Source organism: Sceloporus occidentalis, unplaced genomic scaffold, assembly GCF_023333645.1.
Source record: "Sceloporus occidentalis isolate IW3139 unplaced genomic scaffold, rSceOcc1.0.p SCAF_83, whole genome shotgun sequence".
NCBI lineage: Eukaryota > Metazoa > Chordata > Lepidosauria > Squamata > Phrynosomatidae > Sceloporus > Sceloporus occidentalis.
This window is the reverse complement of record NW_028317063.1, coordinates 2,231,561-2,259,485: the sequence shown is the minus strand read 5'-3', so window position 1 is coordinate 2,259,485 and position 27,925 is coordinate 2,231,561. Positions and strand designations below refer to the sequence as shown.

At 39.2% G+C, this 27,925-nt stretch overlaps 1 protein-coding gene across 1 annotated transcript in view; it reads left to right on the top strand.

Annotated features, from left to right (window-relative positions):
* The window catches only part of LOC149285179 (tRNA-queuosine alpha-mannosyltransferase-like), an 83,246-nt gene that overhangs the window by 15,752 nt on the left and 39,569 nt on the right, over nt 1-27,925 (top strand). The window contains exons 2-5 of the mRNA XM_089495723.1: nt 1,223-1,390; nt 5,256-5,429; nt 9,111-9,309; nt 12,591-12,736. Of these exons, the coding sequence (XP_089351849.1) occupies nt 1,223-1,390; nt 5,256-5,429; nt 9,111-9,309; nt 12,591-12,736 (687 nt within the window). The remainder of the gene's footprint in view (nt 1-1,222; nt 1,391-5,255; nt 5,430-9,110; nt 9,310-12,590; nt 12,737-27,925) is intronic.

Here is a 27,925-nt window from a genome sequence, read left to right as displayed (position 1 = left end):
AAGGTTGACCTCCATAAAGGTGAAAGGTTGACTTCCACAAAGGAGCAAATAAGCCAAAAGTACAATTTCACATTAATATCTCTTTTAAGTTTAGTTCTTGCATATTGATTTAAATGGAGACTGATTGGCAGCCAATCAGTGATGAGAACCATCAGGCCAGGGAGAAGGAGGGTAGCTAAAAAAAAAACAAAAACTGTCTGCGCTTCTTACCCTAATATAGTTGGCAACAAATATATAAACATAATATAAATGAGAGGTTTTGGTTATATGAATTGGCCAAAGCATAATTAAGCTCACCCGCCACGTCAAGGCACACTCTCAATAGGGTGAGATCCTACTCTCACCTCCTACATAGTGGGCACACAAAGCAGTGTATACTGCTACCAAAACCTTATTAATGTGTTGGGGGAGGTGCAATTAAACCTCCTCCCTATTAACCCCTGGACAGCAAGCTGCAACCAGACTAATGAGGAGCCAACAACCTCAAATATGTGCAAACGGAAAAGAAAAAATGTCGGTGCGCTAAGCTAGTCTCAGCAGAAGGAGGGTAGCTGCAGCTTCTCCCTAAGGTATTTTTTTTTTTAATGCATTTTAAAGTACTCATAATATGTATTCTTTTTGGCGAGACAGTCCAGGAACATAATGTTGTCCCATACTGGGAAATTACTTTATTTTCCTATGTAAAGGACAGTCTTTTGAGATATTTAAGGATGCCATCCAAATGACTCAATGTATAGCGGAAGCTTCCTCGCTAAGGCTAAACATTTTTATTTTTTTGTAAATTTTTTTTCCTTTTCCCCTTTTTTTTGTAGACAGCATACCCACTGTATTAATTATAAGCGTTCAAGACATTATCTCTGTTTGGTTTATGTTAAGAACGTTTTCTTCAACATTCAAAGTGATTCTTTACTTTTCTGTTTACAAGTAAGCATCAGCTTGTTTGGATCTCACTAAAATGGCTTTAATCTAGATGGAAATAGAAAATTCAAGAGGTATCGCTGTCTTCTTTTATTTATATTGTACCATCATTATCGGAAAGAGTGTAAGAGTTTCACTTTTGCTTGAACTCATCAATACTGAAAGAGTTTGAGTATTCTGCAGTCCAATTGTGAATAAATTGTGAATTTACAAACAAAATTAAAAGAAAGAATGCGTGTATTTTCTTCAACATTATTGTTATTACTTTAAAAAATTTAATATTTTTTTTGGTCTGAATTTTAAGGGTCCTCTTCACAAGCTCCGTGCTTAACTTAGCCGAACTAGTTGCTCTTCGACCGGACCTTGGGAAACTGCAAAAGATTTTGTATTTCCACGAGAACCAATTGGTTTATCCAGTTCGAAAAAGTCAAGAAAGAGATTTCCAATATGGCTACAACCAAATTCTTTCCTGGTAGGTATTTATTTCTCTGTGTTTTTTACCAACTTGATCTTCTCCTATACTTTATTTTTTTTGTAATTGCTCTACTGAAGTACCAGAGTGACACCTGTAAATCTGGAGAAGCAAAGTATTAAGAGCTCTGCTGCATATAAGTTGCACAGTGAGTTATAAATATAACTCGTTTGACAAATATAAATCTGTTAGTATGTATAAAAGTGCCTTAATGTGTTAAATAGATACAAAAATACTAAATATTGAAAATTCTGTTTCTTATGGCACTTTATGTACATACCTGGGAACTCTCTGGGTTTCGCCCGGAGACTCTGGGTAAGGTGCCACTTCTCTCTGGGTCTCCAGGTCCGGGTCGTGGGAGCAGTGTTACGGCACGCCCCAATCCCTGTCTACTTCCCCTCCAACCATGACCAGTTTTCCTCCATGTGGGGAACACCCATGTACAACGGCAGGACCACCTGCCTGCATCCCGTAAAGGGAAGCCTCCGCGTGGCTAGAGCCTGGATGATGCCAGGTGTTTTTATGCCCTTGTGCTGGTCATGTGGAATGATGTCAGCGCACATCATTGGATCACATAACTAATAAAGGCCACTATTGGTTCCCATGGGACTGCCTCCCTTCTTACTCAGCAGCTGGTGGTAAATGGTTGAAATGGGATCATTCTCTGGCACTTGTCCATGATATTCCATTCCAAAGCTGACTGTTTCCATGGTTGTGTGGAATGTCATGAAGGTGCCGCCATGCTTATTTCAGTTTCCCTATTATTCAAAACTTATACCTTTTTATAATCATTCAAGAAGCCATTTAACACTTACATTTTATTGAAAATCTTCACATACATAGAATTCGTGATAGAAATCGATGTGTTCTAGAGCCAAGAATGGGTAAGTGAAAGTTATGTAGCTGTAGTTGTCTTGCGTGACACACACTCAACTCAACTTAACTCAGACTTACTTTTTCCAGAAGAGATATCTGACCGCTTATTCAAGGCTTATTCTTCCCATTTTAAAACTCATCTTACCACCCAGACCTTTGAATTGGCACACGCGGCCACTGCTTTAGTGGGCGTAAAGTAGAAAAATAGAGGTCAGCTTCCTTTATCTTGTATAATGAAGTGAAAGGGAGCAATTTGATAAATTTGGGAATAAAAGACGTCTCCGTTGCTCCATTACACTCAGTGAAGCACAGCGCCATCCGTTTAACAGTTATAGTTGCACATGGAGTTAACGGATGTTCTAGACCTTTAGCAATAGAATAACTGCATTTGCAGACCGGGTAGCTATCAATCCAAAAAAGGGGGGGGGGAATTTAAATTGCACCCCCCCATATCTCAGTTGTCAAAGTAGAGTTCAGTGTGTAATGTTACAATACAATGTTAAATAATGTAGAACTTGTTGAACCATAGATGAATGGGTTACTCGACCTTTAATATCAGCAATAACATTGTTAAATGCAACTTATAAAGTTAAAAAAATTCTCTCATATGGCAGGATTTTTTTGCTATCTATGACGCATAGTAAAACTGTATTTTCGTAACCTGTGTTTATATGAAAAATAATTATTTTTTTTTAATAAGTATCACTGCTGCTCCCCTAACTCCTCTGCGGAATTTAACATTCTTGTAACAGCTATAGAAACATTATTCCTCGAATCGTTCCAAGAAAGAATTATTTAATCAATAAAAATTTGCCTCGATCATAATTAACAAGCACTTGATAGGCTGTTGCCATAGACACTGAAAGAAGACTTCTAAAGAGTTCCCTGTGTATTTCGATGTAAGGAAACCTTCAAGAATAAAATAACCGTAACGGATCTACTAAAGTTCATAGACTTAATATATTGAGCCCTGTTTTGTGAAGCAACAGCTTTAGTTGTCGGGCTTCAACTTCATAATCATTGGAGCGTTGCGCCAAAATACTTTTTATAGCAAAGTTAGAGGCGCTTGTATGCAAAAGGGAAGCAAGTATTGTTAAATTTAAAAAAAAATGGGACGGGCGAAGAAAGAAGAAGAGGCAAGAGAAGAAGCAGAGCTGCAGGAACACGGAAGCAGTTAGCGGAGACCGTAGGGAGACATTCAGAGAGAGGGAATTCTCTGTAGACTTGGGATCTTCATTTGCCAGTATGGCACCCCCTGATGAGTGGCACCCGGGGTACTCCACTTCCTCTGGGACCCCAAAACCTTACAAAACTCTCACAACAAACTTTGTATGTTGAACTGTTAAAAGGTATCACATTCTTGTACCATAATTCGCCTTAACTCTCCAAATCACAGACTGTAATAAACAGATCTGTTTAAGGGATAATTTCCTGTAATCTCCTTTTATAAAAGAGGGTATGTCCCCTACAGATACATTTTCCGTAGACTTCTTGGCCAGAGAATGTTTAAAAAAAAGTTCATGCAAGTTCTTTTTCCTAAGTTTTTTTTTTTAATAAAACCTCCATTTACTTGATCCATGTGTTTATCTTTCATTACATTTTCCTAAATTAGGTACAGGTAAAATGTTTTTAAATTCCTCCCAGGCAGGAAATTAGGTAATTGCTTATTTTGCAATGAGCCGGACATCTGCTGTTCTAATGACGGTGATATTTTTCCCTTTACCTTTTTGTGTTCTAGGAGTGGTTTTTATTAGCCTGGGGCAAATTGTTGCCTGCTTCCAGCTACTAAGCGTTAAATTAGAAACCCGTCAGATATATATATATATATGTATATCAGAGCTCCGGAAATATGGTGCCATGTTTTCTTATTTAGAGTAACGAGAGACATGACGATGTAAAAGCGTGGTCACTATTACAATCAGGAAGCTTTATGACTTTGATGTAACAGTCCCATACATTTAAATAATGCTTACATTTGTTATGCCTAAATGGTATATATACAGTCCCCAAATCACATTTGCGATATTTTTAATCTGAGATGTAGTTCAAGTTCATTTGAAAGGCTCTAATTTTATTAACTGTGAATTATATATATAGATTTTTTATCGTATATACACTACCGTTCAAAGGTTTGGGGTCACTTAGCTGTTTTCATGGAAAAAGGGCCATTGGGACACAGGAGTAATGGGAGTGATAAAGGGCCATTGGGACACAGGAGTAATGGAGGTGATAAAGGGCTATTGGAACACAGTAGTGATGGGAGTGATAAAGGGCCATTGGAACACAGTAGTGATGGGAGTGATAAAGGGCCATTGGAACACAGGAGTGATGGGAGTGATAAAGGGCCATTGGGACACAGGAGTAATGGGAGTGATAAAGGGCCATTGGAACACAGGAGTAATGGGAGTGATAAAGGGCCATTGGAACACAGAAGTAATGGGAGTGATAAAGGGCCATTGGAACACAGGAGTGATGGGAGTGATAAAGGGCCATTGGGACACAGGAGTGATGGGAGTGATAAAGGGCCATTGGAACACAGGAGTGATGGGAGTGATAAAGGGCCATTGGGACACAGGAGTGATGTGTTTGAGTGCAGTTAATGTTCCTAAATATCCCAAAATGGTAGCACACAGGCATACAATAAAATATTTCAGTAAATATAATGAAAGTGTTTTATAAAGCCTGAAATTAATGGTAACTTTGCATATTTTGATGTCTTTTAAAGGAGAGTCCTACTTAAACACAAGTGTACCTGACAGTGGGTGGATTTTGTCATCCAAACAGACCGGAAGGGGGGTTATTGGTAAAAACTGACCTGTTGGTAACAGTTGAGCCCTTCATTTACCCATTTCTGGCATAAAGCTGTTCATATCAAGATTATTAGAACTGAGCAAGGTTGACATATTTCCAGAATGTCGTGATCTGATGCCACAGAATATCATAGAATGTAATAATTATCACTTGTTTTTCTGTTCTTTTTCTTTCTTAGTTTAGTTGCCGAAATTGTGGTTTTCAACTCTGCCTTCAACATGGAGTCTTTCCTAAAGTCGATCAGCTCCTTTCTAAAAATGATACCGGACCATCGTCCAAAAGATCTAGAAAGTATGATCAGACCGAAGTGCAGGGTTCTCTACTTTCCCATCAGGTTTCCAGACCTCAGTCTGTAAGTATCCCCGGCCTCGTGCCCAAAAATCCAATTCCATTTCTAGTTTCCGCATTTTGTGTTTGGCGGAGATGGTGTGTAAAGTTCTACTACATACAACACACTAGATCATACGTGTCTTTCTTAGGTCTTCTACTCCAACCATCATTACAATTTATAAATCAGATTATATCCATATTTCCTATTTTTCTGTTTTTGTTGTGCTGATTGTGAACTCTTAGTGGGTGTTTGTAATAAGCCACCTATTACTGGTGGTCCAAAATATCATATTCATATAAATATGAATCTACTACGAGACCGAGGACTGGTTAAGGTTTACATCTTTACACGTGAAGCATTTCTTTTTAGGTGTGATTAAAAAACACATATTTGAACCCTTCTTTTTAACCCCTGCAATATGTTAATTTGGAACACGCTCTGAAAAATAAGATTTGTTCTTCACTGCTTAACATTAATAGTTGCTTATCCCGCTTGTTCAATTCATTTTAAAAAAAGTGAAATTGCTTGTTAGTTGTCGGAAAAAGAGTAAAAACATTTATTTTTTTCCACAAACTCTAGAAGGAAACATATACTTTTTTTTCTTCTTCTTATCATCCTGTCAAGCAAACAGAAAGACGCATGGCAGCTATCAGAGTGGATCATACGTTTATCTCAATAGCTTAAAGAACATTCACAAAGCGCCGTGATAGATCAACTCCTTAATGGCACAAAAGCAGAATGTTATTGATGTACCTTATCCTCAATAGGATGTGGTCAGTGTGCGTTTTGATAACTCCGCCGCGAACGTTATGTTAAACACCATTTATCGTGAGTATGCACATAAGCCCCCCGTTGCTGTCCCTTTTATTTATCAGTTCTATGTATGATTAGAAAGAAACGGGTTTTCTTATACACCAAAGTGTGTTGTTACTTCAGAACGAAGCAATTGCCGATTCTTTTGATGTATAGTAAAATGTCACTGTTGTGTGTTGAAAGATAGCAGATGCAGAACCCTAATTGCTAGCAGCGCTATAAAATATCCTTTATCGCAGTATCTCATGTAATATTAATATACTTTTTTAACCCATGTTTTATATGGGAGGGTATTTTCATTTAGGGGTTCCTACAGGAAAGAGCTCCTGTATTCTGATATATGTTCTCTAATGATTTTAAATAAATTACTGGTTTTGGTATTTTATAAGGTATTGTGTGTGCAGACCTGCTCCAGGGGTAGGACTGCGGTGGTATTTAGTCTATAAGAGGGGGTAGACAGATAAAGACTGGGAAGAGAAAAAAGAAAGGCTGCTTAAACATCAATTTTCATTAATAATAATGTGGTTCAAAATTTGTCTGTGAAAGGGGCGGGGCTAGGCAAATGAGGGCGTGGTTAGCCATGTAATGAGTAGGGCTGCCTACTGATAAGCATACCTGGGAACTTCTGAGCTCCGGCTACCCGGAGCCTTCCCATGCAGGGGCGGCCCACTGGCGTCAGCGGGTGGTCCCTCTGATGTCAGTGGGCGTTCCCACTGACGGTGCACGGAGAAACCCCCATTTTAAGGGGAAATGGGTGGCGAGTGGCACTCCATACGCCCTTAGCATGCCCCTATGTATACTTAAATCTAAACATACTACCCAAAGTTTCAGGGGGCTTAGGGCTTCACCATGACTTTTTACGTGACTGATACCTAATGATAGCTATTTATGTAATTTCAGTAAGGCGTTAAAAGTAGAATTCATTACTAAAATGTGCTGTGATGCACTCAAATCCACCAAACGCTTTGGGTTCACAAGAAGGGAGGGGGAAACAAGGACTGTTCCTCCTAAACAGGGATACTTTGCAAGTATGTATAAATGGGTGTAAGAGTGTGTACCTTGATGAAAGCGTTTTGACAGCAGTGACAGCCGCTACGCTGGACTTTCATGCCAACACTCCAGCATCAGCGATTCTGATACCTGTATTAGGTCGGTATCATCTAACCAGTAGGAAGGAAGCATTTTCGGTATGTGTTGGAATCTTCGGCGATGATGTCCCGGAATTAGATTTCAACATCTTTGCATTTGGTTTTCCTAATCATTTAGCCCAACTCTGATTATATTGATGGTTACGGGGTTTCGTTCTGCTAACGGATGGCGCTGGTCATCTGAAAACCCAGCTGAGTGGAAACGGAGAAGAAAAAGGTTAAGAACGACTGCGGCCAAACTAAGATTTATAAAGCAAGCTCTTAGCCCAGAGTGTTTTTTTGAGTTATTTTCAAATGGTAATTTGCTTTATCCAAACCAAACGCATATAGTGTAAGTAAGTGATTATTTGCATGAGTGACAATCATTTCACAGCCTGCAGTCTTTTTAAAATGCATAATTTTGCAGAGATGCAAAATAAAGTCCAAAAAAAAATCTTAAGGCTAAAGAAGTTAGATGATTTATGTTGTGACCTCTAATTTTCTTTCTTCTTTTATTCTTAACCCCTCTCATTCCAAATCCACGCTCCCTATTTAACTTTTATTTTTACTTGCCGCGTTTTATTAAATTAAGGTGGATTGGTCACTTTTTACAAATCCAACATGTTACGAATCTATACACTAAATAGAGATTAAAATAAGCAGTACGTAAAATAGAAACCCACGTGATTTGTATGCCACGGGAGCAGCAAGCCTTCCCTTATTCCTTAATGTATCGTAGGGGATTATTGATAATTCAGTCAATTTTTGGAATGATGGGGAGCGGATAAGGTACAGAAGTTTTGGATATTATTTTTAGGAGCAAAACCCAGAAATATCATTTCTACTAAGTGTCTTGGGATTGGCTGCCTTAGGGATTCCTTAAAGGGATATTAAACTCTTTTTATCACCAGTCTCCTCTTTAGTCTTACTCAAGACAGATTTCCAGTTGTGTTCTTCCTGTCGTCCTAGTGGTTTTGGGCCATAATACAACTAAAATCATGTCCCCCAAGGGCCCATTTTTAGAAGGCATATTCCCTTCTTTGTCCAATTTTGGGAGGTATGTAAGGCAGACAATGAATCCACTTTATAAAGGATGGATCTGATACATTTAAATGTAGCCACAGATGTACCTCCTATTTGACAGCAGATAAGAACTATTGAGCCCATCTAGTTTGCCCATTTTCCCCCAAGACTCGCACATTTAAATTCCCTCGCTGTATTAGCCTCTACCACTTCTGTTGGGAGGCCGTTCCATTGATCTGATCGGATATTCGGGCTTTTATAGTTACTTAGGCTTGGGCTATATGGTTAAGTTCTTGTTTTTATAGCAAGCAGCTTCTTGTCTGCGGGGAGATCTATCTGTTCTTAGAAACTGTATGATGAAAACAATGTCTAATGTAGAACGCAGTTATGGTGTTCCAGATCTAATAAAACCTTTAATTATTTCTCACGCCTGTATATATTCTTACAAGTCCTCTGTTGTTTAACCTTGTTGTAAGTAGCCGTAGCACGTGGTGTGCAGTCGAGATCAGCTCCTAAATAATAAGATACTTGTTAACTATTATACTTGCAAACGGCCCGTATTTCCTTTTTAACCTTACAAGAGAAGAGCGTGACACGATCAGCGTGCCTTTTGAGCTTTTTGCAGTTATGGTAATTTAAACCTACCCCCCTCCTCCTCTTCTTTTTTTTCTTTTTCTTTTTTTTTTTTTTTCCCTTTTTCTTTTTTTTTCTTTTTCTTTTTTCTTTTCCCCCTTATCAGTCTAGAGGATTCACGAGACTTGAGACAGATAAACCGCCACACCGCAACCGGAACATATTCAGATAAGGCAGGTAAAGCACGCTTCGAGAGATTGATGCGTTCCGATGCCGCGGAAAATCTTACAAAGAAAATGTTTTTGTTGATATGGCAACAAAACTTGGAACAGAGCGCTTGGGGAGCCGTACAAGTGAGCTACACGGTATGAAAGACGGGTGTAAATTGCCTCGTACCATCCCTCTCGTCCACGTCTCTCGTATAGAAGGACTGTAATCTCGGCACAGATATTATCTTCCGTCGTCTTTTTATTTTAATATTTAATGGATGCTGAAAAGATTGTTTTAGTGACCGATCAGTAGCTTTACAAGGAGCCTTTTAAATTTTTTAGAATCTAAAGCACGGAACGGCCACAAAACATGTTTCCTGTATCATACTCTCTTATAACCCGGAATAATGGAACGTTATTGTTAAAATGTCCAAAAAAAGGGATTAAACAAAAATGTGAAAAACTATTAAAGTGGCTTTTTTAATATAAAAACTTTTTAGGCCATATGCCAGATTTTGTCTCTTGTTCTGGGAAGATATATCTCATCGTGCAAATTATATTATGCTTTGATTGGCTGATTTAACACTTTTATATATATATGAAAGACAGATTTTTGCTATCTTTTTCTTCTGTCTCATTTATGTTCCTCTCCCTCTCCCTCTTTCTCTTCTTTCTCATGCTTTCTATACACAACACTATTCAGTAGCCCCCTTAACACGCTTTTTTTTTTTTACGTGTTTGTCATATGTGCAAAAAGTAAAGTCCCCCAGCATTACCTGCATATGCAAAAACCGAACAGGCTAGTGGGCTAATAGTATGGACAAATCCCAAACCCCCGGGACTGCTAGGGCATTTATGTGGATGAGTATGGTACTTATTGGCCACATCCTTTGACATCAGACTATCCCGCAGCTCTCGTACTAATGCCTGAGACCTGGATGTCGGTTCCACAAGCGTTATTGCATTTACAAAATTTTAAATGTGGCCTTTTAAAAAAAAATAAAAAATATGAAAAAAATTATTAAAGCCAACTTATACGATGGCTGAACACGCTACAGTATTTGCTTCTCACTGCTGTATCCTTTACACTGGAGTATGTTCCTTTGGTGGAGTAAGATGAATCGTGTGCCAACATACACAACCTTCTCTTTTCTGGCCAAGTTGTAGTTAAGCTGAAGCCGGCGGTTTGTTGAGTCACATTGAAGGAGCTGCCCCATTTCTCGAAGACCTGAGAAACCTGAGAGAAAAGAGCCCGCAGCAGAACTAGAGCTGGCAAGAAAAGCAGAGCTGGCCCTGCATAATGTGTAGCTTAATCAGAAAAGGGAGTCACCAGTTTGCTTAGACATTATAGACGACTCACTGGGCTTAGTCCTCTTTAAGGCATAGCAAAGAGGGATGCTAATGCAGAACTTCTTCAAGCCAACTCCTGTTTTAGTAAATAAACCCCGAAAGGGGCATGTAATTATTACATTATCTATAGAGCCTCAGCAGATTCTGATCATGTAATGCTGGCGCTGCAGGTGACCCAATGAAGTGTATCTCTAAATAATGTCAAGTCAATGTTTCCATAAGGAATGGTATTAGAGCCATTCGGTTAACACATTCGGCGAGTCATTGCATACAATCTTCGCAATAGGCTATTAAGGGGTTAATATTGCAAGGAGTCTCAGGGTCCGCATAGTTAGAAAGTTCCCAGGTATGCATCACAGCGTTCGTCGCGCTACATCTGTGTGGGGTTGTCTGTTCTTTTAGGAAAGTTATCGAACCTCTCGATTTTAACAGCAATGTTTTTTACGTAAAGTCAGTGATCTGTGTGTGTGGACAATATGATCTGATTTATAATTTCTGTACTACGCACATGCTTCCTGTTGGCAAAATCCACAAAAGCCTCACGGTTTTGTGTCAGACTCACATGGTTCTGTGTCATGAGATAACATCTTTAAATTTGAAACAGTTTGTAAATTTGTGAAAACTGAATACCGTGCAAAGAAACTATATGTATGGGTATATATATACGTTTATATATATTTTAATGTTAATATTTATATTGTTTTAATTAAGAAGGGTATTCTGTTGAATGTATAACAGGACGACAATACTTTAAGTTCAACAGAGCTGTAAACAATTGCTGTTACCAATCACACTCCTATCATGCTAAGTCAGCCAGTAAATGCTGGAATCTGGATATGCCTGGGCATGATAGGAGTGTGATTTCTGTTAACAATCATATATATATATATATATATATTAATTGAATATTTTTTTGTCCAATTTTGGTGTGTTTTAATAAAAGTGTGGCTATTTTTATTTTTTTAAAGGGGGGGTCATTTTCGGTTTCGGCCAAGTAAATCCTGAATTTACAGGCGAGTACATTTTTGGGGGCATTCCAGATTTCAGCACATTAATAATCCTGATAGCCCCTTAATTCTGATTGTATGGGTGTTCAATATTGCAGTATGTTTGGGTCTTTTAAACTTTTAATGCCACTCTTTCTTTATTTTGACTTAAAAAATGTGGTAATTAAGTAAAATGTAAACTTTTGTGTTTTGGTAAGGAGGTTTTTGCCTTGAGAAAAGTCACCACTTTTCTCTCGGAACATTTTAGCTCCGTGTGGTATAGCGAGATTATTCTAATGTAAGGATCCCAGTGTAAAGGCAGGAAGAGCGTTGTAAGAACCACACAACGAAGACCAGCTCCTGGGCTCTGAGCCTAAACGGGCCCTGGAACCGCTGGGAACCCGGCATAAAATGTAATGCTGTATGCATCCGGAAACAGTCTTTAGGCAAATATACCCTACAGTGTTTAATAAAAATATTGTAGCTTAATGAGAAAAATTATTTACTTTTAATAATTATATTGGTCTATTTTTCAAAATGCTTATATCTTCAATGCTAGCTGTGGGTATGATAAAAATGATAATATATATATTGATATATATATATATATATATATATTGATATATATTTTATTTTATTATTTATTTGTTTTATATTGCATCTCAGCCCCTCATTAATAAATGGAGCCCTACACAATGCGTTCCCACACAGCTTGTATTTTGTATTTGTGACGAAATTTCTCAAGAGACGAAATGTCTTGTAAAACATTCTTGTTCTACAGCATGAACAAATTATTAAACTCCAGAGCTTTAAAAGAGAAGTGTACTGAAGAAAAGAATTTTTTCATTAAAACGCAGTTTGTATTGATAAAACAGATTACCAGCATTTGATGAAATGTGAAACTTGGATCCATCCATATCACTAAATCACCGCAAGGTTTATTTTGGCACAGAGTAAAGTATGAAATATACTTCATGACCAATTACCTTACCTACTATTGCTGTAATTGATTTTGTACCGTATTATCTTTCTCCACGCCTGTTCCTTATTGGGTTTTTTTTTTTTTGCTGTTTTTTTTTGTTATTTTTCATTTGTCTCCAGGTATACATACAGAGATGCTATGAAATACTAGTTAAAGCCATTGGCTTTGGCACAGCCATTTATCAACGTGTTTGCTGTGCATTGACGACATGTAATGTAATATCAAGTGACCCTATTGGCAGAATACGATGCAAAGTCATTTATCAGTAAGAGGCTCTGCTGGGCTTCTTACCTTACCCAATATTCCAGCTCATATTCTCTTAGAGTATGATGTGAGAAGCCACAAAGGGCGAGCTTTATGGCAGGCAGCCCGAAACCGCTCCCAGTCGACACGCTGTAACCCTTTAAGAGTTCACCTTGCGGATGGACATAGAGCGGGGTAATGTGTGGCAATCAAGTCTGGCGTGACCTTACGGTGTTTTCAGAACAAACGTAATTAGGAAAACACAGAAAGAAATCTGATCATTTAAGATTTATTTATTTTTTATTTTCTACTTTTGTAAACAAAAAACTCTCGTCGCAATTCGCTATTACTAGCCTCATGATACAAAATGAAGTTTAAGAAATGTGCCGTTTTCTTAAATCAGATCTAGTTTTTACATAATATAATGTTTTCAGGCAGCCGTTTATAGGAGTTCTCGCTCTGTCATCTGAGCCAAATCTACTGGACAAACACTCTTACTCCTTATCATGCTGCCTGTGGGAAACAATAGAGTGTCTCGGTCTTAATCGCCTAGACACTGACTCCCTGACTAATGAATGTCTATGGAGGAAAGGACTTCATTGGCATTGTTGTAAAGAGTCAGCTCAGTGTGATGTTTGAACAGGGGAAAGTAACCCAAATTATCGCGACTCTGGCTGTTGTGGGTTACCGATGCTATAATGTAATTAGTTCGCAGTGGGACATCGTAGGACTTGAAGTCTATAGTGTGTGTGGTTCATAGCAGCTGGAACCGAATCATCAATGGCCTATTTCAGCTCTGTGTGTATACGATGAACGAGTCTTCATATATATTTGGGATTTAGTTACTTATGACTTCTATGTAAAAAATCAAGAATCTGATTGTAATAAAAATAAAAGGTGTTCTATGTATATTAGGTTTATATTAAATATGAAATTTTATGTCTGTAGTGGAGTTGGCTGGCAAGTACTTTTTCTTTCGTACTGTGCGGCAGCTATATGAGAATGTGTTAATACTAGATTGTCACAGGTTTAGTGCCGGAGGTTCCCTTTCCAAAGCCAAAGGTGTTCAGTTCATGGTTTTCAACACTTTGTAAATTTTAAGGAATGTTTTTTAAAATTCTTGACACTTTCTCTGGAGTTTTAAATTGCTTTTTTTCTTGACTTGTGGCAAAGAGATCGCAGTTTAGAGCTTTTGCTAATGATGGTTCTTTTAAAGCTGCTGTTCCACCTACTCTGCAGAATTTAACACCTACGTTCATCATTTTTGCGGGGAACGTTGCATTGTCATGTGACACAAAAGCAGACACTGTTAGGATTTTTATTTGATTAAACCTACAGAGCGAAAAGCATGAAAGGACAGGTCTACAAAGGTTTATTAACTTAACGGGAAACTCCAGTGTCCCAGACAGCCTCCTGAACAATGACGGCATATGAATGTACTTTGTAAATACTTTAATCTGCAGACATTAAACCTTGAAGAAAATATGATTTTAATAAATTGCCTTTAAGACAAGACCCCCTCCATTGCCAGTACTTCTTGGTTCTAGCCACTGATTGGTTGCTTGAAGCAGCCAATCAATGGCAGCAAAGTTCTCCCATTGAAATAAGCGCGCATGCTCACAACGGGTCTTGTAGTCCCCCGGAACGCTTACCTAACTAACACTGACTGGCGGAGACTATCACACCGCCGAACACATCTTCTCCATGGCAAGTAGCTGGGGTGGGGGAAGGCAAATATATGGGGGGATTCTGCAGAATCCCCCCCATGCATTAGCAATGGGGACCCCGTATAAATGATGGCTGGAGTGTCCTTTTAACATACTAACGAGTGCAATGTTAAGTGAAATAGCCCAGAAACACCCTGAATCTCGGAGGCTAAAATCAGATCCCAGATAAGCACCCATTAAGAAGAGTTTCTATATCAGATTGTCGGCTACGTCCTGTTTTTCCGCTTCCTTGCTGCGTCCCAAGATTAATGAGATTATGCGATTGTATCCGCCTGCAGGGAATTTGGGCTCGTTTAGCTAATAACAGCATATCTCCCCTCTAAAATATAGGAAAGCGCATGTTTGCGAAGGACTGTCAGAAGATATATCAATATCGCTACCTGTACAATAGGCAATTTCCTACAGTTTACGTGCAACTTAACACTGTTTTATTCATCTCGACATCTGCCGGATCCCCAGTGCTCGCGAAGTGTCGCTCTGCTTGAGATTCCAATAATTTCTTTTCAGTCGTCGCGCGGGATGAGAAAGATGGCACGTAGCGCAGGAATGGGTGTCTTTATAGCACTTCATTTGCCCGCTCTTTGATGTGCCGCTCACTTTGTGACATGTGTGCAAAGTAAACTCATTTTCTGAGATTGCCGGCTCATAGCCGAGCCCGTGGCTTGCGACAGTGAAGAGTACTTTCCCCACTAATCAGTTCGATGTGCTTGCAGCGTGTTTACACAAAATAATGAAAACAGCTGCTTAGACACCTCCAAACGCAAGCACTTTTTTGTTATTAATCTAGAACGCAATGCGCAAATCGCCTTTTAATGAAAAAGTCATAAAAATATAATAGAGGGAATGATGTATTGTAACGCCTGACTCCGGCATGGTGCCCACCTATTTTGTTTTGGCAATGGGACTTTGGTTTGGACCATTCGATGTTTTGGAGGTTTTTAAAGGGACTTTGTTATTTTAACTTTTTGTTATTTGTATTTATTATTATTATTATTACTATTATTTATTATTATTTAAAAAAAATATTTGTATGATATTGAGAAGGAGAGTCACCGTGAAACATATCCTTCCAAAAGGTGGCAGGGGACTCTCTACTTGACATTGCTGTAAATACATTGGAAATGTATATATTTATTGCCATTAGCAGTTTGCTTTTAAGGTTTTATTATCACCTTCGTCAGCTGATTTATACATACATTTTATGCAGTTTATTGGAGCCAAACATTTTCTTTCTTTATTTCTGGAAGATCTTTTGCAGAGTGAGTTTCTTACCTGTTCAATGAGCCAGAGAGAGAGAGAGAGCAATGAGCCACTTGCAAGAATGACATCATAGAGAGAAACACAAAACTCAGCTTAAACCCTATTAAAGCTGAGATAAGGTTACTAAAGTGGATGTCCCAAATCCTACATTGTATGGTTCTACAAACAAAATAAACTATCTAACGTCATAACGTCCTGCTCTCCGCATCTATTTAAGTGATCTCTCTCCATGTCACCTTATTGTTTAGGCGGACTTTGGGAAGGAAAAGAGAGAGAGCCTCAAGAAAGGATTAAATATCTCAAAACAGGTAATTGACCCAAAATGCAAGCTATAAGTAGTTTTCATAAATTAATTTAGTTAGGGTGGGACAGAGACTTCTGTATGATTAAAGGCAAAGCTTGGAGAATCACATGTGGAGGCCTTCATGACAAGCGGGTACATATTATCATTGTATGGTAAACCTTGCCTATTTTCTTTCTTAGTTAATTTTAATTCTACGAGTGTAGCAAAATTGATTTGATTGCTTTGTTCTCTCAAAGCTTTTAATTGTAATAGACTAGCTAGTTGTACGTCCTTGTCTGGTAGATTGATTGAGCCCTATTGCCGTGTAAACAATCCCATTATATAAAATTTCCATCCCCCAAAGGCATCATTGTCATTTTCTGTGTATATGTTAGGCTTCACGAAAAAAATTAAAAATATATATATTTTTTTTTTTGTCTATTTTTCTTTCTTTCTTTTTTTTTGTACCTCATTTGTTAGATTCCAGTGTATGGCTGTACCCCCCGGAGGCAAAAAGGGGTTAACGTCTCTACCATTCTAAAATAATTACAAATATATGGTTACGATCAAATTGCCTGGGAACATTAGTTTTAAGAAGCTAACATAGTTGAAATCGCTGTTGATTTATAAATATAATAATTAGAGGCTTCCCTTCAAAATGCTTCTCGCTGGCAATGTGGCGGGTTTTATTGCCCAGGCAAACCTCCTCATTCAATTTCAAAATTGCCTTCTCAATGAACTACACTATAAGCTTGCCAAAAAATGTCACCGTTAATGCCGCACCTCTCTCGTTTCTTTGTCCGGTCTGCAAATGAGCAATAAATCGTTTGATAAAATGGTCAGCAAGGTCACACTAGTTGTTAAGTAAATTGCATCCAAAGAATTAAGATTATTTCCCACACTAATCACTGCCCGGCCGCTCTAGACGTAATAGATTGCGACCCAACGCGAAGCTCGCGGTGTTTATGGTCGTTCAAGGTTTTGAGTACTTTTTAATGAAAATTATTTCCCCGATAACCGCTGTTTTATCAAACGCACAAAAGTGCTCTCTGCCGCACGCGCTTCTCCTTGTCTTTGTGACTTTTCTGGAGGAATTTTTGAGGCAGATTTCAAATGGATTGCTTTCCAAAGCCAGATCAACATTTAGGAGTAATAATACATTAAGCGGAATGTCAGAACGACATTAAATAGCTTGAATTCATTAGAATGGACGTCTAGTATTCTAGACTAGCAAGAAGCCCATATGGTTTTAATATAAGAAGAAAACTCAGCTGTTGAATGTTATCTATAAATAGTTAGGTTTCCAGAGTCACATGATTTGCATCATCTCAAAGAACATTAATTTGGCAGTAGAGGGTTTCTTACATGCTCATAAAACACACACATATATTTAATTTGTGTATATATACACCGATCAGCCATAACATTATGACCACCCGTCTAATATTGTGTAGGTCCCCCTTTTACCACCAAAACAGCCATGACCCGTCCAGGCATGGACTCCACTAGATCTCAGAAGCTGTGCTGTGGTATCAGTCACCGAGACGTTAGCAGCAGATCCTTTACGTCCTGTAAGTTGTGAGGTGCGGCCTCCATGGATGCATCCTGGTGCCATGTGTACTCCAGGTAAGCGACGCACCCGGCCATCCACGTGATGTAAAAGAAAACATCATCCATTAGACCACCTTCATCCATTGCTCTGTGGTCCAGTTCTTACACTCACGTGCCCATTGTAGCACCTTTCGGCAGTGGACAGGGGTCAGCATGGGCATCCTGACTGGTCTGCGGCTGCGTGGCCCCATACGCTACAAACTGCGAAGAACTGTGTCTTTTGACACCTTTCAATCGGAACCAACATTATCTTTTTCAGCAATGTGACCTACAGTAGCTCATCTGTTGGATTTGACCACAAGGCCAGCCCCCCCCCCCCCATGCATCAGCGAGCCTTGGCCGCCCATGACCCTGTCCCCAGTTCACCTCCTCTTCTTCCTTGGAACACTTTTGATAAGTACCGACCACTGCAGACCGGCAACCCCCACAAGAGCTGCAGGTTTGAGAGTGAAACTTGCTGCCTAATATATCCCCCCCACTGACAGGCGCCATGATAACTAGATTATCAAGCATTCACTTCACCTGTCACTGGTCATAATGTTATGGCTGATCGGTGTGTATACAGTATGTATGTTTTTAAGTTTAGGGTCACTAAATGTCCTTATTTTTAACAGAAAAGCAAATGTCCATAAAAAAAAAAACATGAAATGGATCAGAAATCCAGCGCAAATGGTGACATACTCTTTATCACTCTGATCACTCGTGTTCCAATGGCACAGTGTGTTCGCTGATCCAAGTTTAAAAGGCTAACTGATCGTTAGAAAACCCTTTTGCAATTATGTTACAGCTAGAAAACAGCCAAGCGGCCCCAAACCTTTGAACGTTAGTGTGTGCGCACGCGTGTGTGTATATATATATCATACATGTATGTGTGTTCTCTTGATCATATGTATTGTGATCTGCAAACTGCAGCCCAGTCTTGGAAGGAGTAAAAGGAATTCTGTTTGTTTGCATGTTCCTGTGCTGTCTCTAACAGAAGAAATGTTTCTTGTGTTCCTGTCTTCAGACAGTTGGCACTCATTTCATTTCGGCAGCTGTTTTTTCTTGAGGCGCAGTAGAGTGTAGTACCGCAGTGACACCCGCATTAATACTTCACATTCTGCTATCATACACTGTCACTGTGAAATATAGATCTAGGTTACCCCTGTTTGCTGAGTTTGTACTGCTGAACTATGAAAGCTAACCTTGCTTGGAAGATTGTCTTGTATCCGGAGACAGAGAACGAGACGATAATGAACACAATGGACGACTTAAAGCAAGAGCTCTGATCTTAGGCCTCCGTTGGTCTAACTGTACCTAGAAGCTTAGCCGTGCCAAACTAAACGCGATGTGCTGGCATTGGAAAGGGGTAGCCTCGCAGACGTCAAAATACCCCCCTGCCAAAATATACCTTTTCTTATTGCTCTGATAAAATGTTATTAGATCCAATTTTCTTGATTGGTGTAAATGATTGGAGCAGAATACAAAGGTGAGGTTAATGGCAGAGAATGAGAAACCTTGGCTCGCTTTGAAAAAACACAAATACGCAGCACACCCGAGACACGACTATGGGCAGGAATCTAGAATTTAAGAAAATAAGAGCTTAATTAAATGACGATGCTGTCTGCAAGGCACACAAATTTAAACACATTTAAGCTAAATTACATGTGTGTGTTTGCACTACATGCCTACAGTGTATATACATGTCCTGTCTCTGGGGTTTATCTACTGAATTGTGATCTGCGGGTAGGTTAAACAGATAAGGAGGACATCAGTTTTTCCATCCAAAGCTCTACAAAACTGGATATTCCCTCGCTGCACCCCTGTCAGGTCCAGGTTCCTTCTGTAGAAAGGTTCTGCGTTGTAGTAAACAAATAGCTTTCCACTCACATTAGGGACATTCTTCTCTTGGATTTGGGACCTGCTTCATGGTGGCTTCTAGGACGTTGTGCTGAACCCGCCATTGACAGACGCTTTGTGTAAAAGGAGCTGCTTTATGGACCCCATTGTAACCTTGGAATTGGAATTGATAAGAATAAGAGATCACTTTATGGCACTCTCCTTCCACCATACCATCTATTCTGTTGTTGGGTTGTGAATGGTTATGAGCAGTTCTCATTAGCTATAAAGAACAGCCTGACATAAATTTTGTGTCTTTTTGCTACAACATCTGCAGTCAGCCCATGGGATCCTCAGATGTTAAGTGCCGGTAACAGGATGGAAATGGATACTCTTCTTTGGTTTCTGTTAGTTATATTACATAAAGTGTGTATATATTTACTCGTCATTCACGTGAGTCTGTTGAAGAACGTGTTTTTTGGAGACATTCCTCAGCTACCCCTGACTACGTAATGATGTGAGCCATAGCTGATGTTACAAAGTTGCCAATAACGATTTACGTAAAACCACCGTTACTGAGATAATCATAACTCCAGTAGACATGGTGTCTAAACTTTGTTGTTACTATTTTGCTCTAAGGTTTCCAGGCTGCTGCCCCTGAACTTCTGTTGGTAACATCTTTGAGAGCCAGAATTATGGTTCAAGGTTTTCTATGGTTAGAATGTCGTTTCTTTGGATAACCACAACTTTTATCTTCGTCTGATTGGAATATTATAGTTTCCTGGCAGTTAAAATAAGGGTTCTGTTTGTCCTAGCAAACCATAACCTCCAATAAATTTTGAGGGTACGTCGGTGCTTTCATCCCTCAGGTGGCCTTTAGAATGAAGGTTGGCTTTGTTCTGGGAGGAGATCCAAAATCATCTCCAATTTGTGGGTTTTGGACGTTATTCAAAAAGGCTGTGCCGTGGAATATTAGTTTGTCCAAGGTCAGAAGAGTTTATTTAGGCAGGTTTACTAGCTAACCAAAATGTTTAAAAAAGTGAACGTGTTTCTCTTTGCATTTTAACCATATCATTACTACATGGCAGACGACAGTACATCGGTCCGTCTTACAGCTTCAAAGATTTATAGTTTTGCGCCGCACTCAGTTACACAGATTCATTTTCTGGACCATGAAAAATATTCGGAGAAAAGGCGGAGGGCGTTATATTCAATCTAAGAAAGAACATTTAAAAGAAGGGTATACAGCAAACGTAACTTGCATTTTCCTGCACCAAACCAAAAAATTTAACAAGCTACACATAGTATCATATACCCTAAATACACTTAATGCGCATACAAAAATGTTTAACATACATGCTGATACATATCCCCCAACATCAGAATGCGTGTTGATTTACAACAAGTCCTCGTGGATCGGTACGGATGTGTCGGAGGACCCAGCTACCAACGTGGAGTAGGAGTTTTATCCATCTTGGCTCTGACTTGCATTCACTCCTCTTTTCGCGAGCTATGAGCTCGAAATGCTACATTGTAACAGGAACACCTTACCCATTGGGTGTAACTGTGGGGTCTTCAATTGCCGTATGTAAATGCATTCACTCTTATAGGTGAGCGAGTACAGCCATTTAAGGGATATACCCATTGTAGCCAGTGGGGACTGAGCTCAGAGGAGATGATGATGACGATGAAGCCCTGCAAAGCGTGAATTGTCTGAGAGCCTTTACCTGAAGAGCAGAGTACCCACAAATTGCCGCTGACTCCCCCATTTTTTTTTTTACTCCTATTTAGAGCCTGTGCCAAATGTTTGATGCTGTTCGCATAAATGATAATATTGTTTATACGATCCTGATACGTGGGCTGATAAACACATACAATCATGGATGGAAATCCATAAATAATGATCGCTTACATGCATATTGCTCATATAGATACTTCTATATATAGACCCAAGCACACACTGCGGATAGGCACTGAGAGCAGCTGGCGAGCTGGAAGCCACCCAAATCTGAATAATCTAGTGCAATTTATTTCAGTATAATCGATGATGTATATAATATAAATATAATGCACTTTAAATAAAACACATGTCATAACTAGGCGCTGCAGTTCAATAAATCACGTGATACTATGTGCTGCGGTGTTACCGAGCAGCAGAGCACAAGCAGCGCGTATCCTATGCAAGTTTTTACATGTTACTAAAAATATAAAGTGTCACGAGTAGTGAGACAACGGAGAAAAAGCGATAAACGTCTAACAGTCATCAACAAATATCACATTTATTGCAGTTGCTTTGCTCTAAGATTCACTTGGTTATTGTCCATTGTTTTCAGGATTCTGTATAACTAAAGGAATCATTTTCATTTATATAAACATGAAATCTAAAGTTACTGGACAAACTAAACATAGAAAGAAGAGTTTTGTAAGATGTGTACGTAAATTGTCGGCACTATATAAATAAAAGATAATAGTGATAATACATTTGTAGGGCAGAATGGACATGGTAGTGGACACTCTAGTGGTCCACTCTAGTAGCAAGATGAGCCAAATAGATGTCTTTCATTTACACAATACATAAAGGGTAGGGAATGGGAAAAATGGGTCATAAATAGGTACCTTGACATTACAGAGCATGATATTTTGGATTATAAGAGAAAGAATAGGATCCAAGCAGTGGTGCGATTCAGTGGGTTTCATGGATTGACAACAATGCGTAAATAGAGAAGACAAGGAGCGTAAATTGGATGCCCATGCCATTCCCACCGCCTTGTGCTAGATGGTGGGGAGTATATGTTGGATGCCCAATGCCATTCCCGCCGCCCTGTGTTGGGCAAGGGGATAGGTAGAGTAAGCGCAATGCCCATACCATCCCTGCCGCCCCCTGTGTTGGTGAGGGGACATGTAGCGTGGGGGGTGCCCATACCATCCCTGCCGCCCTGTGTTGGGTGAGGGTACAAGTAGGGTAAGCTGGATGCCCATGGCAGCCCCACTACCTCCCTACTAGCATGGCAAAAAAAAGAATACCAGTGTGGTGAGTGGAATTAAAGGATGCCCTGTTTAGCCAAGAGAAAGCGAGGGCAGGCAGCGGCAGACTTATTCTTTTATGGTTCCTCGGTGGATGTCACACAGATTCTGTGCACTGGAAACGTTCAGCCCTCCCCCTGCGTGCGGTTAATAAAATCATCGCACCAAAAGATACACCTAGAACAGCGTGCTTTCATATTGCATCAATACACAACTGTTTGTTTCTTCTAGAAGCCAATACACTGAGATGCTGAGTCGATTGTTTATAAACCTCCAAATGTTTTTGCAAGAACAAAAGTAACTTGAGACGCAAATAATATTTGGAAGAAAAAAGGTACCGTGTTTATTCATCTTTAAACAATGCCTTTTCAAAAGTTCTTGTTGTGAGCTTCAAAGGAAAATGAATCACAAATGTAAAAGCATCGGCGGGATCAGACTGATCGGCCATGTGATTGTTTGTTCTTTGTGTGTTCAAATCCAAACACGCTACAGACATTCGTGAAGCTGACCTGTTTGCTGCCACGTGTGCACACGTTAAAGATCAAGGAACCTTCCTGAAGTTCTCAAACAACTGTTCCACTTATCCACCATCCTCTTAGCAAAGTAAAGTTTCCTTGCATTGCGTCTAAGCCTCGGCCCCCTATAGTTTTAGATTAGGACCTCTTGTAACATTTCTCCTCTTCAGTCTTCAGTCACCCTCTAAGTGCAGTATATGGGCGCTCGGCCCTCTGGCATCCACAGGGTTAAAGCCAGCGGCTCCAAAACCGATATCCAGACTAACCCTCGCTCCCGTAACTACGTAGTCTAACGGAATCGCAATGAATTCTATAAATTTGGACAGGTAGCTTCTGTTGTGCCTGTAGATGGGAACGAACTCCGTCCAGGAGTATAATCCAACATTATATGAAAGATACATCCCACGGTGAATAGCCCCACTGGCTAAGCTCACGCTAACTCAGTCAGAATTGTATTTCATGCCAGATAATCATCAGCTCGGCTTTGCTGCAAGTGGAAAGAATGAAATAGAAAAGGTTTTTAAACTCTCCCCACGACGAAACAACAGAACAGCGGCGTCTATATTATATTTAACACCATATCTCAGTGTGAAGACATTTAAGTAGCTTAAAGTGGTAGCTTATTTAATATCATCTATTTCTCAGGGTCTCGCCCCAAAATTCGAATTATTATCTTTTATTTTTACGCAGCGCCGAAAATTCCCACAGAGCTTCTCCCAGTCCAAAGGATCTAAAGCCAAACCGATACATTAGGTTAAGGGCTCTGCTCGTGTGCTTACAATCCGGTTAGTCCAGCCCTTTCGAGAAAAGTATTTCGGACGGCGAAGATCTTAAGAGCCCCCGTTCCATTATGGCACACAAGTCTTTTGCGTAGCCTTGTTGAAGATAAGCGTCCGTCTTACGAACGGTTAAAACGATCCGGCAGCGATATTCTTCTGTTTTGGAGAATTCTTGGCGCTTACCTAACGCATCGGAATTTTAAATAGGCGTACAAATGGATGACATAGAAATTTAACTTTGCTTTGACCTTATTTGAATTCGCAAGATGACTGCCGAATGACTTTGTTGCGAATGAATGTACGCCGGATGTTAAATCACTCCAGAGTATAAAATCTTTGTTTTGGCATAATGTTGATGCATAAACATTTGTACCCCATACTAACCCTATAAACATCACAATCCATCAGTACAATTACAAGAAAGATTGTTTGTTTTCACACTTAAAGCAGACATGAAATAGAGTGTCCTTAACTTAATCACCACCTTGATTTACCGCATTTGCATACATTTGCATATTAATTGGACTACAGATTAAAATTGGTTTTGTAATTTTAATTAAGTGTCCACAAAGGTAAATGATTAGAACTGTTTAAAATACATTCTGACATAAATAGCAGGAAAAGCTTTTTGTGATGATGTTTTTTTTATTTTTTTTGGTGGAATTACATTCAGAAATAGATTATACAGTCAAACAAAACTGTGGATTCATAATCATTTTTTTCAAGATCCATTTAATATTTCGCTGATTTGCAGCACTTGATGAAAATGTCCTATCATTTTAGTTGCTCCGAAAATTAGGCCCCGTAGTATTGATGAAGCGGGAGCTGAAAGTCTGTTTTCAGGTCGGTATCTCGTACGAAAATTGCTTCAGGAGAACAATGGCATTTAAACAATATAAAATAAAATAAAATAAAAAAACACTTGCCTTTAAATGGAATAGTTAAGTAAGGCATACAATAATCATGTAACCGATCTAGTCCCAAACATAAAAAAAATAGGTATATGCAGTGAGACTATCGCTAATGAGTTAATATTGTGGATATATAGATGCGTTACTCAAAATAATCTTTTTTTTAAATGTTTATGTAGAATTTACGAGCAGATCAGACCCACTTGGATCTGAAGTCGAGACTCAGAGCTTTTATCAATCGTTGGTCTCTTCTTAGATTCAGGAGCCGTATGTCTATCCCATGTGCGTGTAAATGATGTCGTGTATGGGATAGGCACATGTTTGCTTACATACATGTAGGTGACTAAAGGGACATGTTTTCTGATTAAAAAAAAAAATAATTGGGGGGGGGGATACAAAAAAAACCCAAGGCTGTCACTTATCTCTTTTGGTTTATGGTCTGATGTAGTTTTTTTGTGATTAAAAGAAATAGACTTCCTCAAACATTACATTTTTGACATTTTTGTGGTCCGAGTATTCAAGTTTTTGGCTACTGCCACTCTCTAGGTGCATACCTGGAAACTCTCCTGCTTCCCTTGGACTCCAAGTCTGTCAACAACATCTGGGCAGGATGAGGGAAGTGTTAGCGTACCTTCCAAGTGTCCCAGTGTTTGCTGGTCAGTGCTGATCATTTGATCTCCCCGGACCGGTTCAGGGATCTGTAAAATCTATGAAGGTCTGTGGTGTTGCAGCACACACCTCCGTTGTATCTCCTTATACTCATAAGGTGGGCAGGTGTCCATGCTTCTGACCCTGCCTCTGGCTACGTAGTGTCCAACGTAGCTGTCCATGTTTGGACACCTGGAATGTTGGGGGCTTATGTGTTCTATACGTGGATGATACTACTACTAATACTATTATCTTTCTCATTATTTCTAAGTAACTAGGACCTCCTAATGGTTAATGCCACTCTTATTGTACAATATCTCAGGGGCATCACAAGAAGGGAATGCTTGGAAAAGATCTTAAGCCCAAACAGTGTGAAGAAGACCTAATTATTCCTTATAAATAACTATCACGTAAGTGCTAAATATCCTGATAGTCTCCTACCATGCCAATTTCATTGGTTAGTTCTAACGCATAAACCACCCATGGCATGCAGTGAGTTTCGAATTGAAATACTATACCGCTGCCCTATCCATTCAGGAGTTAATCGATGACGACATTCCCATGGATTCATTTTCATAGCTTCACCTTGTTTTTCATTTAACCTGCTTTTAATGACGTTCCTCCAGATTTAGGAAAGGAGGGATAAGGTGCGCACACAGCGCGAGGCTGTTCACGTACGACGCGCGTTGTTTCGAGTGGAAAGGCTTGGAAATTCACGTCTTTTTAGAAAAAGTAAATTTATCAAAACCAGATGTGCCAAGTGGAACATTTTACAGAAATTTATATCATTACTTACCTGTAAGTTATAAGCTGAGTTTAACAGCTCAAGCCTTTTGCCAGAACTAACTGCCAATAAACTGCCAAGTATAGGTTGCTGGCAAAACATGAGCATGGTTAGCGCATGCTAGCACAGAACTTTACAGTATCGATTCAGAAGAAATCCCACCGCAAGAGCTTTGATGGTGGCGTCAATGGAACATATAATTACGTACTCTAGGTATGTGTGGATTATGGATTTTGCACAGGGAACGTGTGTATTTTATGATACAAAAGGAGCTATTTTTCAAGGAAAGAGGTCTCCCTGTAACCTGTAGGTTTCCGTAAATGAATTGGGTTCTCCCTGCCAGAACAGGTCCCATTTTAAAAAGAGACTTCTTTCACCATTTGGCTCGCTTCACCGACTCTCAACGTGTCGATGACCTCTGAGGTTTGGATAATGCTTGGCTAAAGAATATCTGATGACTTTGGCAACTTACGAGTGTGGTTTCTTCTACTAGATGGCGTAAAGTGGGTTGGTCTAAGCGTTCAACCGTTTGAAGACCAGAAGAGCGGAAAAAGCATCATCCTGCTCTCTGGCAGTCAGATGATTATACCAAATAAAATCATATTAATAACAATGGCAGTGGTTGCCATACCAACAGCAAAGGCTGTGGGCAGTTTTAATTAAGTTATACAAAAGCTGCAAAGTTGATAAATAACTCCCGGTGATGGGTTAGGAATGGGATCCAGGAGATCCCTTCACCTTCTCTGTTTCAACGAGAGTCCTGAATAATCTAATGCTCTTTTGCACAACAATGTTGATGCAGCATCATTCAATAATTTAACTTTTATATACATCTTGTTATAGAATGTTCATGTCTTCCATCCCATATATGTAACAATGTATGGTTGCAGGATTTTAGGTAATTCTGGGTAAATTATAGTGCTGTGGGGGCTTGTGGCTTCATTAAGACTCTGATGATATAAAAGATCTTAAGGATCTTCTGCTCCGTAGTGGTCCAAGGATTGAGTTGAATGTTCCGCTATTTGGTAAATCCATCCCATAATCTAACATTATTTATAGTAAAAGAATTTTAAACGCCCCCCCCTAATCTTGTAAAAGCCCTATATGTCTATTTAACTGCAAATCTGGTCATTTGGATATTTTGGATTACAAATTCTTGTATTTGTTTAAACCAGAGTCCACCAATGCATCGCTTGAAGATTTATTCTCACCCCCCGGCACCGATACAGTTGAAAAATTGTAAAACAAACCCCAAAAAACCAAAAACATTTGCATCCAAGTGTAACTTTAAGGATTGCTAGCTTAAATAGCAGAGGCACGGAGAAACCTAATATTACGATAATGTTCTTTGGTGCGGTTTGGAAGGTTCAGAACACATTTGGAAGTATTTTTCTTATAAAGTCACTTAACTATTAAAGTGTTAGGATAGTGTTTGTTTTGTATCTCTCGAAGTACTTAAGTTAAAAATAAATAAATAAATAAATAAAAAAAGCGCATCATCCATGCTCGGAAAAGAAGAAGAAAATTCCTGATTAGAAGGATTTCCATAAAAACAGGAAATTACATTCTTTCGCATCCTTGCTTTAATTTAATAAAATAAAGATGCAAAATATAATGATGAGGTGAATTAAGGTACAGTATCATTTTTCAGCTAATGCCCTTAAATGCTAGCCATTATCCAGTTCCCAGTGCCGTTCCGCGGAAAGATATCTGTGATCTTTGCTGCTTTGAACATATTTTATATTTCTCAGAGCAATCGCTTGAGAGGAACTTGGTAATATCACTATTTTAATGGAAATATGTCATTACTAATGTATATCTGCAAGGATATAAGGTAATATGAATCACTCG